This window comes from Aspergillus clavatus, genomic scaffold (genome assembly GCF_000002715.2).
Source record: "Aspergillus clavatus NRRL 1 1099423829795 genomic scaffold, whole genome shotgun sequence".
NCBI classification, from domain to species: domain Eukaryota; kingdom Fungi; phylum Ascomycota; class Eurotiomycetes; order Eurotiales; family Aspergillaceae; genus Aspergillus; species Aspergillus clavatus.
Window position 1 is genome coordinate 1,768,387 of NW_001517104.1, and position 17,458 is coordinate 1,785,844.

At 50.2% G+C, this 17,458-nt stretch overlaps 7 protein-coding genes across 7 annotated transcripts; 5 read left to right on the forward strand and 2 right to left on the reverse strand.

Moving 5' to 3' along the window:
* Nucleotides 1–255: 255 nt before the first annotated feature.
* Nucleotides 256–2,680, reverse strand: ACLA_014760 (mismatch repair ATPase MLH1; the record flags this gene model as incomplete). Its single annotated transcript, XM_001274464.1, has 4 exons — nt 256–1,968; nt 2,023–2,289; nt 2,345–2,524; nt 2,585–2,680. 4 exons carry the CDS (start codon nt 2,678–2,680, stop codon nt 256–258), a joined length of 2,256 nt encoding a protein of 751 aa, XP_001274465.1.
* A 435-nt stretch (nt 2,681–3,115) lies between these two features.
* Nucleotides 3,116–5,252, forward strand: ACLA_014770 (uncharacterized protein; the record flags this gene model as incomplete). The annotated part of the gene is made up of 3 exons (XM_001274465.1): nt 3,116–3,737; nt 3,802–4,053; nt 4,117–5,252. The coding sequence occupies 3 exons, from the start codon at nt 3,116–3,118 to the stop codon at nt 5,250–5,252; spliced, it is 2,010 nt and encodes a 669-aa protein (XP_001274466.1).
* Nucleotides 5,253–5,853: 601 nt separating this feature from the next.
* ACLA_014780 (proteasome regulatory particle base subunit RPN1) lies at nt 5,854–8,876 on the forward strand (the record flags this gene model as incomplete). The annotated part of the gene is made up of 5 exons (XM_001274466.1): nt 5,854–6,001; nt 6,100–6,164; nt 6,236–6,400; nt 6,465–8,777; nt 8,847–8,876. The coding sequence occupies 5 exons, from the start codon at nt 5,854–5,856 to the stop codon at nt 8,874–8,876; spliced, it is 2,721 nt and encodes a 906-aa protein (XP_001274467.1).
* Nucleotides 8,877–9,381: 505 nt separating this feature from the next.
* Nucleotides 9,382–10,821, forward strand: ACLA_014790 (protein kinase RIO2; the record flags this gene model as incomplete). The annotated part of the gene is made up of 3 exons (XM_001274467.1): nt 9,382–9,444; nt 9,526–9,670; nt 9,761–10,821. 3 exons carry the CDS (start codon nt 9,382–9,384, stop codon nt 10,819–10,821), a joined length of 1,269 nt encoding a protein of 422 aa, XP_001274468.1.
* Nucleotides 10,822–11,131: 310 nt separating this feature from the next.
* Nucleotides 11,132–11,930, forward strand: ACLA_014800 (mitochondrial 54S ribosomal protein uL23m; the record flags this gene model as incomplete). Its single annotated transcript, XM_001274468.1, has 3 exons — nt 11,132–11,220; nt 11,325–11,615; nt 11,696–11,930. The coding sequence occupies 3 exons, from the start codon at nt 11,132–11,134 to the stop codon at nt 11,928–11,930; spliced, it is 615 nt and encodes a 204-aa protein (XP_001274469.1).
* Nucleotides 11,931–12,333: 403 nt separating this feature from the next.
* On the reverse strand, nt 12,334–15,252 carry ACLA_014810 (putative LON domain serine protease; the record flags this gene model as incomplete). Its single annotated transcript, XM_001274469.1, has 3 exons — nt 12,334–12,421; nt 12,482–14,720; nt 14,781–15,252. 3 exons carry the CDS (start codon nt 15,250–15,252, stop codon nt 12,334–12,336), a joined length of 2,799 nt encoding a protein of 932 aa, XP_001274470.1.
* Nucleotides 15,253–16,063: 811 nt separating this feature from the next.
* Nucleotides 16,064–17,152, forward strand: ACLA_014820 (porphobilinogen deaminase; the record flags this gene model as incomplete). Its single annotated transcript, XM_001274470.1, has 2 exons — nt 16,064–16,346; nt 16,416–17,152. The coding sequence occupies 2 exons, from the start codon at nt 16,064–16,066 to the stop codon at nt 17,150–17,152; spliced, it is 1,020 nt and encodes a 339-aa protein (XP_001274471.1).
* Between the last annotated feature and the right edge of the window lie 306 nt (nt 17,153–17,458).

The window sequence follows — 17,458 nt, forward strand, 5'->3', positions numbered from 1 at the left end:
ACGTCCTGCTTTTCTTTCTTGCTTTCTTTCTCTCCCCAGGCCTACGCATTTTTGCATTTGTCTTGCGTAGGACTTGTGCTTGGTTTTGACAAGTGTTGTTTTTTAGTTGTCACCTACCTCTCCTATTGTATTCTTTAATCTGTGTTTTCTATCCACGCACTCGAATGGTTTCGATTTCTGACTGATATATCTCTATCATATCAACTTGCGGTATTAAACTTTCCAGTGGCATCCCCCCCAAAAAAGACTGTAATATCAGCACCGTTCGAATACACGGTATAGACCTTTTAGATCCGCCACTTCGATCACGCCACGGAGAAGTCGCGTGGTCGCAACTAGACGAGCCCGAGCCGCCGGAAAGACAACGTGCTCCAGCATCCGAGCCATCTGCACCCGACGGAGTCTCACAAAGTCACCCTCATCATTCTGGCCCGCTTGCGGCTCGGCAGTGCTGTCAGCCTCTGCAGCAATAATAGAAGTCTCCGGCGGAGGGGGAGGTAGCTGTTCAGGCGTGTAGAAAGCCGCAAGTTCTCTGAGGAAGGTGCGGAAGCACTCGTCCTCGCTCGTCCAGTCCACGTACGGACCCAGCCTTAGCAGGAAGCGCGGCAGCTTCCCCAGACATGGCAGGTAGCCTTTGAGGAGAAGCGGGATCGTGAGCAGCTCGCCCTCTGGGGAGATCTGAAGCGAAAAATACTCGTTCAGCATCTCGCGTCTGCCGATGAGGGTTTTCGCCACCACGTCTGGCGCGTGGGCGAAGATCTCGGTTTCTTCGCCCGGGCTGGCCTGTGTTGTCTGCTGGCTGGGGGCTGAGGTCGATGCGTGCATCTCTCGTTCTGCCTCTGCTGCGATCCGGAGGAGGTCGATGAGCTTCGGTGCCGGGTCGAGCTTGATGGAGCCGAAGTTGCCGAAGTCCGTGAGGCCGATCTGGTAGAAGAACTCGCTGCAGAGCATTCCGTAGTCGACCAGGTAAAGTTTCACGCCAGACTGGATGGCTGCGATGCGTCGTCGTTCGTCGACTAGGCCCACGTAGGTATGAGATGCAATCATCTCCGTCAGGTTGTTGTGCATGGTTGATCGTACTGCTGCGCGGAGGTTCTTGATTGATGTCAGGGCGATTCGGAGAGGTTCGCGATCTGTGGTTTCGTACTGCAGCCCTTCGTCAAGGATTGTGGATGAAGTGGTTTCCGCCTCTCCACCGGATGGAGATTGAGTCAGGGCAGCGGGCGGTAGCATCGACGTGATCTTGCGGACTCTGGAATCTGTTCGCACGAGAGAATGCTCGTAAGGTTTTTTCGTCGTAGTTGGAGTTCGAGGAACTTGGCTATCGCCATCTATCGACGGGCGAGCCGACGGCTCGATTATTGTGACTCCAGGGAGAAGTGTCTGGGTTAGAAATGTCCGGCTGGAGTCGACCTGCGCGAGCTTTGACCGGATCTCGCTGCAAATAGATTCAATAATATCATCCTCATTCAGGAAGTTTACCTCTCGCTTGGTCGGGTGCACATTAACATCTACGCGGTGCGGCTCAATCTCCAGATCGATGTAGACAAATGGATGTCCACCTTTGGGCAGGAAACTCGAGTAAGTCTGCTCAACAGCTCGCTTGATGGCAGTAGACTCGACGGATCGATGGTTGATGAAAAGGAGAATCACTGTCCGTTTGACATGGTAGTTTGCATTCGTGACGAGGCCTGAGGAGCGAAAGCCGAGCTTCGAATCCTCAACTTGGAACTCTACCAGTTCGTTGGCAACGGCGCTTCCGTGGATCTGGCGGATCCGATCCGTTGTATTCGCTGCTGCAGGAGTCGAGATGCCAGCACCAGATTCGCCGTGTTTGCGACACGAGAATGCGACTCCTGAGCAATGGACGGCGTAACGTCCGACAACATCAAGGATTTTCGCATACTCCTCGCTGGCAGACCGGAAAGCTCGTCGCCTTGTGGGGACATTATAGAATAGATCTTCAACCTGCCCGAGTTATTGAATGTCTCAAACTCGTCAGGAGTTACTTGCTTGACCTACTGTTATTTGCGTGCCGCCTCGTCCAGCTGTGGCTTTGGGTTCAGCGCTCTGCCCCGGCTTTGGGGGGACAAGCTTTCCATCACTGTAGTGTGCTCTCCAGGCACAACTGGACCCAGCAGTCTTGGTAGTCACTGTTAGATGGGCAATGTGACTGATGCTAGCCAGCGCCTCTCCTCGAAAACCGTATGTACCGATTGAAGAGAGGTCTTCGAATTGCTTTAGCTTGGATGTGGTGAACCTTTCACAAAGGATTGGCAGATCATCTCGCTAGCCACTCACATCAGCTACTCAGACTGGGCTCACAATCCCATAGGCAACTCACGTCAATACCATGTCCGTTGTCGGTGATCTGGAGTAATTTGAGACCCCCGTCCTTGACCAAGACTTCAATTGACGTCGACCCGGCATCGACAGCATTCTCTATCAACTCCTTGAGGGCATGCATAGGAGCTACAATAATCTCCCCCGCGGCGATCTTGTTCACAACATCGGGATCGAGAGGCTTTCATATTTATATCAGTCAAAATGAACCAGTGCTAGTAGAGTGACAATCTCAACTGACTCTGATCCTCTTGGGTTTTGAAGGCGCCTCTGTTTCTTCCGCTGGTCGCTTGGTACCACGCGACGCAGTGATATCCATTTCCGCTTGAGTATCCATGATCGTAAAGACTGCTCCTTGACACTAAATGTTGTAGATGTTCGCTAGCCTGGAGATGCTAAGGACAGAAACATGACCTTGCGCCTCTTCGAGATCAAGAAATACAGATAAGGAACTTCAGCACTGTCTGGAATGTTTGATCATTGACCCCATAGAGCCATCAAGCTTCAAGAATAAACATCAATCCTTGATGCAGAAAGAGACGCATATGTCCACGGTATGAGTCTGGACAGTGGATCGCGGAGATGGCGCTCTGGTGGAGAATCGGTCAATTAATCCAGTCCGCCTTATCTCCAATTCCCGCAAACAGCAACTCATGGATAGCTATCCTGTCAGCGATTTATTCTTGACCTTTTTCCAACTCTTTCTTATTGCAATAAATGGTTACTTCAAACCACAAAGCTCCCTTGGAGCTTTCTTGCAAATGTCCAAAACATGTCGCCATTCAAGAGACCCTTTACGGCTGACGAAGAGCTTGGGAAGAAAGATGACGACCACCGACCCCAGGCTATTAGAGAGCCGCTCTGGAGGTCAAAGCAATGGAGAGCGCCCCGGCCGCGTCGATTCATAGTAGTGGTCATCGCTGTATACCTACTATACCTATTCTTCAAGAATATGCCCACCGATATACCTCCCGCGGTGGAACGATTCAACCCAGGCTTCGCGCAAGGACGACGACAAAGTGGAAGACCATGGCCTCCTTCCATCACTCCGCCGGCGACATCTGCACAAAAACCTCCTCCACGAGACGCATCTACCAAACAGGATAGAACGGATTTTTATTACGAGGGAGACATCAAATTTAATGCCTTGCCGAAGTCTTTGCAGCGTTTCTGGAAGCCACCGGCTCGATATGGCAACACCGCTAGCCATGCTGTTGTATTTGCTGCCTCTAGCTTACGAAGCGTTTCCGATCTTCTACCTCTTGCTTGCCGAATGGCGGAACAGAGAGTGAATGAGGTCCATTTTGTCCTCATGGGAAGAGACGATGTGTCGATAGAGGGGATTCAACGTGTTAATGGCATAGATGAGATTGCTTGCCTGATTAATTGGCATGGTACGTTGCGCTGTTAGATGTATTACAATATTGCTTTGAGTATGCTGATGGAACCCTCTTCTAGATGGTCGGCCTAACTATGCCCCATGGTCTACTGAGGCTCGCATGGAGAAAGCCGTGGCGGCAGCTTTAGGTCACATTCAGCTCTATACTCGTCCACAAGCCTTGATCACTCAAGGAGACTCATGGGAAGACCATTTTTTTATGAGTGCTGTTCAAATGAAGGCTCAAGAAATCAGCTTAACCCATATCTCTCTACCAAGTCCTGCAAGAGATGTTATGTGGATGTCTATGCTGGATAGCGATGCTCTCAAAGGTAATCATCCTAATTGCCTCTCCTCAATCCGACTTTTTATGACTGACATTCTCGTCTGTGAAGCGTGGAACGATGTTCACATCGAGCTCCTTATCCAAGCATCACCCGAGTCTTCTGGTTCTTTGATCAGATTAATTCGATCATTGGCGGCGGCTGATTATCTTGGGTCGATCCCCAGCTTGACCATTGAACTCCCTCCTCGGGTAGATCCACAACTTCTGCACTTCCTACAAAAAATGAGATGGCCCCCTCAAACCTCGAGCAAAGTCACTCTTCGTCATCGTATCCGACCACATCATTTGGACGCAGCGGAGGCTTCTTTGCGAACTGCAGAGGCTTTCTATCCAAGAGATCCGAACATGACGCATGTACTTTTGCTGAACCAGCAAGTTGAGCTGGCCCCTTCGTTCTATCATTACCTGAAGTATACTATGCTTAAATATAAGCATTCGAATCAAGTGCAGCACGCCCCTTCTAAACTTCTGGGGATTTCGCTTGAGCTTCCCTCTTCGCAGGTAACAAACGACGAGCCTTTCAAGCTTCCCGAATTCGACATGAGTAGCCATATGTCACAGCTAGGTGACGGTGGAGTACTTCCTATCTTTCTCTGGCAGGCTCCAAACAGCAATGCGGCCTTGTACTTTGGCGACGGGTGGGCTGAATTCCATTCTTTTCTCAGCAATCGGTTCACTATTCATGATCCTACCTCCAAGGATCCCCCAGACGAGCAGGTCATTTCCAAGAAATACCCGGCAGTAATGGAGTATCTCCTTGAGATGATTCGAGCCCGCGGTTACTATCTATTGTACCCAGCGTTTCCTGCCCAAGGCTCATTTCCTCTTGCAACAGTGCATAGTGAATCATACCAACCCCCGGAGGAGTTTGCTGATGATATTCTACCAAACACGCCGGAAACGTCTGCAGATTCAGAGGTGGGTAGGAGAACTGAAAAGCCCTTGCATCAGATATCGACATTGATGCCGCTTCTCGATCGCTTCTCCATTAACTTGCCGGACCTCAGCAGTTTGCCATTATTGTCATACCGCGGAGAATCAATCTCAGATGCAATTTATGCAAAGGACATCGAAGAATATACGAAGAGATTCAGGACTCGTTATGGGGGATGCCAAGATGGTAACTGGAAAGCAGACTCAAGCCCAGGTCTATTTTGTTCAAGTGACCTGGTGGATGTCGCATAGGGCGCATGCATTACTCTGCTTCATCCAGCGTATGCGCCGGCTATTTTTGATATAATGTTCTTGCGACCGCATAGTCCATGTACTTTAGTTATTATACCTTGTATTCTTATTGATTCCAGCCGATTCTCATGATTTGACATCATATTTCCATGTAGGTGTACAGAGAGTTGATGTGTATTGTTCTCTAAGTGCGTACGAACTATTGTATTGTTGAATCTTGATAACCCACTCCCTTCGATCCCAGAAAGACCATGCCATTGCCACATTGAATCTTAGGATATTGTCTATGCTGTGATCCTGTCCGTGAAAGCTGTGGAAGCTGATAGTATCATAACTCTTGGCGGTGATTGCGCCTTACATAAGCGGCCGGGAGCTCCACTGAAGCGCAACGCCCAAGCGGCGATGAGCGAAGCTCTCTTGTGTCCCATCAACAAGCTCCGGACTTACTCTCTGCTCCATCTCTCTTCTTCTGCAAGGGTTACTAATTACGTTGTTTGCTGTCATCTATAGATTTACGGCTGGCTTCAGCGTTTATTCTTCTAATCATCTCCTCTTTCTTCCTCCATCCCATCTAGACCTACTCGCCAGATAGCCGTCAGAAATGGCGAACGAGGGCGAGCGGTCAGCTTCCGCCGACAAGGGCAAGGGCAAGGTAGATGATGTCAAGGATCTGCCTGGAGCGAAGAAGGCACAGAATGAAGATGCTGTACAAACGAACGGAAAGAAGAAGGAGGAAGAATCGCAGGAAGGTAGGTCATCATCCGCCCACGGCGCTCGGGAATCAGCATTATCCCGTGGCGCACCTCTCGACTTCGGCAGGAGTGCTGACGTTTCTGGTTCTTGTTAGAGGAGCTTAATGAAGAAGATCAGCAGTTGAAGAGTGAGCTTGAAATGCTCGTGGAAAGATTAAAGGTATGTTTAACAAAGCCGAAGCCTTGCAGGTGGACGATGTTGTTAACCTATCCATCTCTCATTTTCAATAGGAACCGGATACATCGCTGTATGGTCCTGCCTTAGATGCGATCAAGAACTTCATCAAGACCTCAACCTCCTCCATGACGGCTGTTCCCAAGCCTCTCAAATTCCTCAGACCGCACTACGATGAACTGACCGAGCTCTATGACAAGTGGCCGGCAGGCACCGTCAAGGTTCGTTCATTCTTAATCTCCAGGACTCATCGAACTTGTGCTCACATGATATATCATACTGTAGGACTCCTTGGCCGATATGCTTTCGGTCCTCGGGATGACGTACGGTGATGAGGAGAAGCTCGAGACGCTGAAGTACCGCCTCCTCGCTAAGTCAGAAGATCTGGGCTCTTGGGGGCATGAATATGTTAGGCACTTGGCGCTGGAGATTGGTCAGGAGTACCAAAACAGATTGAATGCCGAAAAAGATGTGCAGGATTTGATCGATCTCGCGCTGTCCCTCGTCCCATACTTCTTGAGTCATAATGCCGAAGCCGATGCTGTTGACCTTTTGAGCGAGCTGGAAATCATTGAAGAGATCCCTCGCTTTGTGGATGAGAACACCTACTCCAGAGTTTGTCTATATATGGTTAGCATGGTCAATCTTCTCACCTACCCTGAAGACCAGCAGTTCCTCCGAACGGCACACGAAATCTACGTCCGGTACAAAGAGCTCACGAAAGCAATTGTGCTTGCGATTCGACTGAATGATACCGAACTCATCAAGAGCGACATCAACGCCACCTCGGACCCTGCCCTTAAGAACCAGATGGCCTTCCTGGTCGCCCGACAGCAGATATGGCTCGATTTTCCGGAAGAGGAGGATAACGCGTCATTTATGGACTGCTTGAACAACATATCTCTCTCGAAGCATTTCAAGTCGCTGGGGAAGGAGCTTGATATTCTGGAACCTAAGAATCCCGAAGACATCTACAAGACCCATCTCGAAAGCAGCCGCGGAGCTGGTTTGACCAATGTCGATTCGGCCAGGCATAACCTGGCAAGTGCCTTTGTGAATGCATTTGTCAATGCTGGATCTGGTAAAGACAACCTGATGCTGGGAGAGGATGACAAGGGTAGTTGGATCTGGAAGACGAAAGATGACGGCATGCTATCCACCACGGCTTCACTCGGTATGCTCCTCAACAAAGATACGGACGATGGGTTGGACAGAATCGACAAGTTCACATATGCTAGCGAAGAGCAGATTAAGGCGGGTGTGTTGTTGGGCACAGGTATGATTGGCTCCGGTGTACGATTAGAAGGAGACCCGATTCTGGCCCTCTTGGGTGATGCGGAAGTCTGGCAGGAGAAGAGCGTACCAGTCAAGGTCGCTGCCATCATGGGTCTTGGTCTCGCCTATGCTGGATCGAACAAGGAGGATCTCCTCGAAATTCTTCTTCCCATTGTCGAGGATGTTTCCTTGGATATGCAGCTGTCGGCAATGGCAGCTGTCTCCCTTGGTCTCATTTTCGTTGGGTCCTCAAACCACCAAGTCAGCGAAGCCATTGCTACCACTCTCATGGACGAGGAGCGGCAGAAGCAACTCAAGGACAAGTGGACACGCTTCATGGCCCTTGGCTTGGCTCTTCTGTACTTTGGCCGCCAAGAGGAGGTTGACGTCATTCTTGACATCCTCAAGGCTGTTGATCATCCCATGGCTAAGCCTACTTCTGTTCTTGCCTCTGTTTGCGCCTGGGCGGGCACCGGTACTGTGCTGAAGCTGCAGGAGCTACTCCACATCTGCAACGATCTTATCGACGAGGAAGACGATGAGAAGAAGGGAGACGAGCTCGTTCAGTCCTATGCAGTCTTGGGCTTGTCGCTCATCGCGATGGGTGAGGAAGTTGGGCAGGATATGATTCTCAGACAGTTCGGCCATTTGATGCATTATGGCGCCAGCAATATCCGAAAGGCAGTACCACTTGCCATGGGTCTGATCAGCCCCAGCAATCCCCAGATGAAAGTCTACGATACTTTGTCCCGATACAGCCACGACAATGACAACGACGTCGCCATCAACGCGATCTTCGCCATGGGTCTTTGCGGAGCTGGTACCAACAATGCCCGCCTGGCACAATTGTTGAGACAGTTGGCGAGCTACTATCACCGTGATCAGAACTCGTTATTCATGGTTCGCATCGCTCAGGGTCTGCTGCACATGGGTAAGGGAACGATGACATTGAACCCTTTCCACACCGATCGCCAGGTTCTTTCCCGTGTAGCAGCTGCCGGTCTGCTCACTGTCGTTGTATCTTTGATCGACGCCAAACAGTTCATTCTTGCTGAACATCATTACCTTCTGTACTTCCTCATCACCGCCATGTACCCACGATTCCTCGTCACCCTTGACGAGAACCTTCAGCCACTTACCGTGAACGTCCGTGTAGGACAGGCCGTTGATGTGGTTGGCCAGGCTGGTCGCCCTAAGACGATCACCGGCTGGCAAACACAGAGCACCCCTGTCCTCCTGTCCTATGGTGAGAGGGCAGAGCTGGAGGATGAGCAATATATTCCTCTCAGCAGCACCCTCGAGGGTCTTGTCATCTTGCGAAAGGTAAGCAGCAAATTCTTCAATTCTTCTACCCTGTCTTCATCCCTTCCGATAACTAACCCTGTGTCCTAGAACCCCGATTGGGAAGAGAATTCCGCCTAATTGGAATGTTGATTTGGGAATCTGTTCCTACAGGTTGCGCCTAGTGCAGGGGCAACCATATAGCGCTCAGATGTGGTTGGATCTAATGTAAACAGAACGATTCGAGAAATATCATGCCATGATCTACTTTATTCTCTATAAGATAGAGCAACCGCTCTCTGTAGTTCTTCCATGAGCAAAAGCGCATAGATCTATGTAAATTTCAACGAAGCTGAACATACTGATACTTGTACAACCTTAATCGCGGGTATGCAATCATAGAGATTCAAGGAAAGGGAAACTTGATCCCTCAAAAATTCGCAGCAGTGGTTAGAAGCAGCCAGTTGCTCCCATTCACAATGAACGAGAGCTTATCAATGAGATTCCGAAAAGGGAAACTAGGGCATAGGGCAAGGGATGTAACTTTTTTCCGCCATGGCATCCGCCGCAACAGAGACCAGCACGCTGTATAGACAGTTCTTTCCTGTACTCTCGCCAGCTACATTCGACGTTTTCTATAGACAGAATGAAGCTCGATCCCAAGGCGATCCGATACCTCACTGCTGAGGATTTCCGCGTCCTCACCGCGGTATGCCCCTCCTTCTGCCCCGCCTTTCGTCGCTCTTCGATCACGGCCCGTTGTCTGACTGCTAACAAGCCCTTGGTGTAGGTGGAGACAGGGAGTCGAAACCATGAAGTGGTACCGACGCCGTTGATTGTGCAGCTTTCGGGTCTTCGTGGCGGCAGTGGAGTTCACCGGGCTATCTCCAATCTGGCCAAGACGAATCTTATCGCCAAGGTGAAGAATGCGAAATGTACGGCCCTCTCGCGCTCTATTTTTGATAAACCGTCTCTACCGGGAATGGTCTCAGGGAATGATTCATTCTGACTTGTTCTGAATCTAGACGATGGCTATCGGCTCACCTACGGAGGTCTCGACTACTTGGCGCTGAACGCTCACCAGAAGCAGAAATGCATCTACTCCGTCGGCAACCAGATCGGTGTTGGCAAAGAATCGGATATCGTCGTGGTGGCAGACAACAAAAAAACGCAATGCATCTTGAAGATCCACCGTCTGGGCCGCATTTCCTTCCGCTCAGTCAAGAACAACAGAGACTACCTGCGTCATCGAAGCTCGGCTTCGTGGATGTACATGTCGCGATTGGCTGCGATGAAAGAGTTCGCGTTCATGAAGGCGCTTCGCGAAAACGGCTTCCCCGTACCAGAGCCGATTGCGCAGAACAGACACACAATTGTTATGAGCTTGATCGATGCATTCCCACTTCGTCAGATCTCGAAAGTCGCCAAACCGGCATTGCTGTATTCGGAATTGATGGGCTATATCATGGAACTTGCTCGCTTCGGCCTTATCCATGGAGACTTCAACGAGTTCAACATTCTGATTAAAGAGGAGGAGGATCCGAACGCGAAGGGAAAAGCTCCTGCCGACGCAGAGGATGATGGTGAGAATATCCGGCTGGTTCCGGTCATTATCGATTTCCCACAGATGGTATCAGTTGACCATCCGAATGCTGAGATGTATTTCGACCGCGATGTAAATTGCATCAAGCGCTACTTCCAGCGGAAATTTCATTTCGTCAGCGATGAACCAGGCCCGTTCTTCGCAGACGCCAAGAAGCAGCTCCTGAAGAATCCTGGGAAACGACTAGACGTTGAGGTTGAAGCCTCCGGTTTCTCCAGAAAAATGGCTCGTGAACTGGAAGCCTACATGAAGGAGGTTGGAGCCAACGGTGACGGAGGAGAGCCGAAAGAAGATGACGAGGAGAGTGATGACGAGGAAGAGCAATCAGGATCCGACTCGCAGGAAGAAGAGGAACAAGCCGAAGAATATGTAGTAAGGGGTATCGGATCAGAGAAATTGGGCAATACGCCGATTGACGATATCAGTGAGAGTTCCCGGAAATTGGGAGAACTGCACGTGTCGGAGGCTTCTGAAAGCCGGTAATTATGTGCATGGGGCAAAAATCTACCAAGCAAGCATGTAATGAAGACAATGAACAATAATGATACACTTGAATGGTAAATTATCTGTCCATTATAGTCAAGGCGTAGCGAGCAGTGGCATTCGCCCACGCTGTATACTTCTCTCTTATCTACGGAAGGCGGTGCGGCCATGCGTGCAATTTTTCGGACGCTCCAAAAGTTCCGCCGAGTTTAGAGGACCCGGCATTGTCAAGCACGAATCCCACGTACAAACCTCCCACTTCTACGCACACACCTCGGATTCAATCCACTCTTTGGAATCTGTAGCCAAGATGGTGCGCCAATTCTCCAAATTCCCCAAGAAGCCCGCGGACTGGGTGCCTCCCTCGGCGCCGCTGTCGATGCGGAAGCAGGTATTTCTGTAAGTTCCACCACTAATAGGCTCTGGGCACTGAGAATTGCCCTGGATGTTCTGCTACTTGTTCTTGTTCTGAAACGTGGACTGATGAGATGACTCTGAACTAGGCCTGAATTTACAGTCGCCCTCATCCGCACTCCTTTTCTCCCTCCACGATATGCCTCGTTCTACGTGCCCTTGAACTTCAACAAGCTGGATATGCGCGACTACCTGCAGCGCTTATACGGCGTCGGTGTTCTTCGCATCCGCAGTTACGTTGAGCAGCAGAAAGTTACCCGTCTCCGACCCCTGGGCAAATTCGGATACGGACAGCTGCGGAGGCCGATGTCGAAGAAGAAGATGACGGTAGAGATGAAGGAGCCGTTTGTGTGGCCCGAGGCGCCGACGGATATGTCTCCGTATGTTTTTTTCCCCTCTCAACCTTGCTTCTCTGAACATGCACTCAGGGACCCGATTCAACTAACACATGGTGTAACAGGTGGGAGAAGGACCAGTACTTCAAGGCCGCCAAGTACCAGAACGAGATTCAGCAATCGCAACGACCGGACGCGGCTATGGAGCCAAACAAGACCGAACGCGAGGAATATGAGAAGGAGGCGAAGCAGCTGCTGGATGGCACGAAGGCCTGGCGGCCAACGTGGCAGGCCCTGGGTCTCAACTATGACCGGTCGATATTCAATGCAGGCAAGGGTTCGGCTTCGACACGCTCATAGAATACCTTGTTTTGTTGTTTGTATTTGTTCGCTCAAGGGGGATAAGGAAAGCGGGATTTCATTTGGTTCCCTGTGTTTGTTGGCTCCCTTTTTTCTGTTCTGACCGGGATCTGTTTTAACATGATCACTTAACTTTGTACCATATGGCGAAACTTTATCTGATTGTAAATTTGATATGGCAACTACGGTCATACTGAGTATGGGAGAGCAGGCGATCCTGGAAATTGACATTTGCTCGAGTATACATAGCGCTATGCTAGAAGATTGGGGTTGTGTGCGCTAATCAAACAAGTATGAATGGCGGAAGACAAGTGCTGAAGTCGACACGACAAAATTATAGTAACGAGGCAGTGCAAGCAATGATAAACGCAGATATACCAACAACATCAGGAGTAGATGTCCGCTACAGCCGGCTTTCAACAAAATTCATATGATGCTGTCCAGGCCAATGGGCGTCAGGCCAGACCTGGCGGATGGCTTCCCAGATATGTCTATCGAAATTCGATTAGTGACCCAAGGTCGTATCGCAGCTTTGATGACTCGTTTCTTACCTGACATGGATGATTTGCAGCCCATCTTTGACTTCCTGCGGTACATCCTTGACGTCTTTCCGGTTCTGCTCGGGCAGAAGCACGGACTTAACGCCGGCACGCAATGCCCCAATCAACTTCTCCTTGATACCGCCAACAGGCATCACTCTTCCACGCAGAGAGACCTCGCCAGTCATTGCAATCTGAGGGGGCACAGCTTTACCCGTGAAAAGCGAGATCAGCCCGATTGTGTGCGCAAGACCAGCAGAGGGGCCATCCTTGGGGATAGCCCCTGCTGGGCAGTGAACGTGCAGGCTCCTGTTCTTCATTATGTCTTCATTAGGATCGTGGGTGAGTCCAAGCTCGAATGAATGGGCTTTGACCCAAGTCAGAGCTACCTCCACGCTCTCTTTCAGGACATCACCGAGCGTTCCCGTAAGTTGAACGCGGCCATTTCCAGGCATGTCTGCAACCTCGATGAACAGGATGCTGCCCTGTCCTCCAGTCGAGTACGCAACGAGGCCAGTCACGACGCCTGGCCGACCGTGCTTCTCTGCAATCTCCTCATCAAATCGTTCGATACCAAGGATTTCTTCCAAATCGTCAAGAGAAACGACAGGGTTGTAGGCATCCAACTTGGCCGTGTCCACTGCATCTGCATATTGCACAGCCTTATGGCGACAAACCGAGCCGATCTCGCGCTCAAGGTTTCGCACCCCAGATTCCCTAGTGTAAGATGTTATGACCTTATCAATGACCTCGTCTGAAAGCGCAACCTGGCCCTCAGACAAACCGTTGGCTCTGATCTGCTTAGGGATAAGATGTCTCTTAGAGATATGCCTCTTCTCCACCGTCGTATAGCCGGACAGCGAAATTGTCTCCATGCGGTCGAGCAACGGTGCGGGGATAGTATCCAGGGAATTAGCAGTGGCAATGAACAAAACTTTGCTCAAGTCAATGGGGATGTTAATGTAATGATCGAGGAAAGTGTGATTCTGCTCGGGATCCAGGACTTCCAACATCGCTGCGGAAGGATCACCTTGGAAATTGGCGCCGCCGACTTTGTCGATTTCGTCGAGGAGGAACACAGGGTTGGCAACGCCAACCTTCTTCAGTCCATTGACTATCAGGCCCGGCATCGCAGCGACATAGGTTCTCCGGTGACCTCGAATCTCAGCCTCATCACGAACGCCACCGAGCGAGATTCTGTGGAATTTGCGGCCTAAAGACGCTGCAACAGACCGCGCCAAGCTAGTCTTACCGGTGCCCGGAGGGCCTGCAAGCAAGAGAATCGGGGATTTATCGGCTACTCGTCTGGATTGGAGCGCATGCAGCTTCGCTTCAATGGACAATCGATCGGACTCTGATATGGCGGGGATATCCTTCTCGACGTCTGTTTCATTAGCAGCATCGAGCTCCTTTGTCAGAGCAGCAATTTGCTTCTCAACTTCTTGATTAGTTGACTGCTTGAGTCTCAGAACAGCCAGATACTCAAGGAGTCTCTTCTTGATAGTCTCAAGGCCATAATGATCGTCATCTAATTGCTTTCTTGCTCCTTTGAGAGTCTCGGGTCCAAGCCTGTCCTCGGTGACCTTAGTCCACGGAATATCGGCGATGTTCTCAAGATAAGTCCGACAGACACCATATTCTGCGTTTGCCGGATTCATCTTGCGAAGACGTCTCAGCTCCTTGTCAGCAACCTTTCGAGCTTCAGGGCTAAGCTCGGCCTCCTGAAGTCTCCGTTGCAGCTCATCGACTTCATTGGTCTCCTTTTCGTCTTCATTGCCACGCCCACTTGCAGCTCCTGGAGGAGTCAGACCCGTCAAACCCGCCATGGCCCGTCTTGCAAGAAGTTCGCGGTCGCGAGGATCAATCTGGCTGATGTCAAAAGTAGAGTCCTGGGGAAAAGAAGTGCCGGAGATCGTAGTCACTCTGACACTATTCTTGATTCCCTGGACCTGTCTACCGAGAAGCTCAACCACTCTTTCAATTCTAGTTCTCAAATCAAAAGAAGACAGAACTCGAAGTTTCTCCTCGAAGGTAGATTCAGCGACATCCGCCATGAAATCTGCCAAGTTGCCTGCCTGCCACAAATCCGTCTTAGCGATGAATATCTCAAATTTACGGGCAACGATTGGCGATAGACGCGATCCAGTCGACGGTAATAAAGATGAAATCCGTAGAAGCGTGATCAGTTCGCGCGAGAGTTGTCGAAATTGTTGGAACAATTCAGCAGTTTCTGTGTCATTGGTAACAGTATCTATCCAGTCTCATGTTAGTTGTAGGCTTCAGTTCGGACGGTCGAACCCGGAATACTAACCCCGTTCATTGTGAAGAAGCACCTCTGCTTCGAAAAAGGGTCTCTCTTTCAACACCCGTTTGATGGTGAACCGCTGAACTCCTTGAACTACAAGAAATGGCTCTGCATAAGCACGTCGCTGTACGCCTATCACCTTGCCGAGGGTGCCGTAGCGGAAAAGATCCTCCTTTCTTGCCTGGCCTGCATCTATCATATCATAATCCTCCTTCTTTTGACGGTCCAAGTTTCCATCATCCACAAGGTGTTGGCCATCTGTGCTTAGTAGCGGTGAGCTTAAGGGTACGCATCCGAATGTGATGGAGCTCCCATCCCGTTTGCCCAGATTCGTCCGGTCCAGCAGCGTGGAAAGCAGGTTGGCAAGATCAGGACGATTCGACACCGGGATTCGAAATGTGATGCCGGGAAGCAACACAGAGCCTTTGGGGAGAGGAACCAGGGGAAGCTTCATTGTTCTTCCATTGTTGGAGCCCATTTCCGCTTCCCAGATCCGAGAAATGCTTTTGGTGTCAGTAAAGAGACAGAAGCGCTTCTGTATGATAACCGTAATATTTAGTTGGCTTCGAAGTCCACAGAGTTAAAAGGTTGGAGACTCAGCAGTCTTGAAGGTCAGTTTTAAGGCTGTGGAAAGGTTCCAGAACCCCGTGGATAAAGTCCGTGACTCTGGGGAGGCGATTCCAAGATGATTAGGTATTATGATTATGATAAGCGCCTTTCCGAAGCCGAGGTTCGTGCTGTCTACGGAGAACGTCAGTCAGGTCTGGGGTAACTTGGGCAGATACCGAATTAAGCCTCATGCCACTCAAAACCCCAAGACAGCTGTGCAATTCTGCCAAACGGAGCAAGAAACCAAAGCCCTTTACTCCGGACTTCTAAAATCCTTCCAGGTACACGTTCAAATTGAGAGAGAATCGTGTTATTCCATGTGTTAAGTAGCAATCATCCTATGGATCACGGGGCTGTATCGGTAATTTGGGGTATCCTATACCTAAGGTATTGAAGTTTGTGACAGTACACTGTAAATTACATTGAGAACCGGTATTGTTCAATACGGCTAGTATTAACCGCCTTCGATCGGAACGGCGTCAGGTTTCCCGATGCCTCTTATGATCTACTGGAGGGGGTACAATATCCTCAATCCTGACATCTTCAGGTTCACAACATCTGATTCTTCTAGGCAGGTGTCATCACGACTATTTGGGATTGACTCGGCCATTCCCTCCGGATAGAGCAGAAATCCTCTAGCATCAGCAGTTTAATCGCCACATCCTGAATCAACCGCCGCAATGACATCTACCCCGCCTACTTCCTCCGACGCCGCGTCGCGAAAAACCTTCACGATAGGAACTCGCAGCTCGAAACTTGCTCTTTCGCAGACTGATTTGATTGCCTCGGCGCTCAAGAAGAGATGGCCCGATTATACATTCGAGATCCATTCGCGGGAGACAGCAGGTGATCGGAACACAACGATAGCTCTCCGGGAATTCACCACCAAGAATCTGTGGACTCAGGAATTGGAAGAACTCCTGATGGCCGGCGACGTTGATCTGATTGTCCACTCGCTGAAGGGTATTTTCTTTTCCCTTCATAATATGATGGCCGCACTTTAGACTAACCGAAGTGGTGCTATCTCTCCAGATGTCCCCACCTTGCTACCTTCCTCGTGCACATTGGGTCCTATGACGGAGAGAGAAGATTCCCGGGATGTTCTCGTAATGAAGAAGGGATTGCCTCGAATGAGCTTGTCTGAGATGCCAGAAGGATCTGTTGTGGGAACATCGTCCATCCGTCGCACCGCCCAACTCGCTCGCCGATACCCTCATCTCAAGATCCAGGACGTGCGCGGAAACATTGGTACGCGGCTCGCCAAACTGGATGCAGAGGACAGCCCCTTCACTTGCATCATCCTGGCTGCCGCGGGTCTGTTGAGACTGGGTCTGGATGATCGCATTACTCAATACCTTGACTCTAAGAACGGTGGAATGCTCTATGCTGTTGGTCAGGGTGCTCTTGGTGTTGAGATTCGGAAGGACGATCAGCTCCTACACGAAATGCTGCAAACCATTGGCCATAAGGAAACAACCTTGGCTTGCTTGGCAGAGCGCAGCCTATTGCGGACGCTGGAAGGTGGCTGCAGTGCCCCTCTTGGAGTGGAAACCGAATGGGTCAAGGATTCTACTGGGGCATCTAAGCTGAGAATGAGGGCAGTTGTTGTCAGCGTCGATGGTCGTGAAAGCGCCGAAATCGAAGTGGATGGATCGATCGATACAAATGAAGAGGCTGAAAACTTCGGCGTGACTGTTGCGAAGTCGCTGGTCGAGAAGGGCGCAGGAAAAATCCTTGAAGAAATTCAGCGCAAAAAACTGACCCCTTGAAGACGATATCTTGTATAAAAATGAAAAAGAGCCCTTGCCAATATGGAGATGCTGGTCCTCTCCCTAGGTCTTTGTGTAAAGATGATGATTCTAGGCGAATACCCCATGTATAAAAGGCTTCATGCGATCTCCCTTCCTACGATATAGATCCTCAGACTTTTTTCAGCAGAAGTCTGGATATATGAAAACCAGCAATTGATATCAACGAGATTTCTTGGCGTATATCGAAGGGTATCAGATCTGTAAATGGACAAAATCGACATTGGCAGACATGAAAGCCTATCTGACCGCAGTTGAAGAATAGGT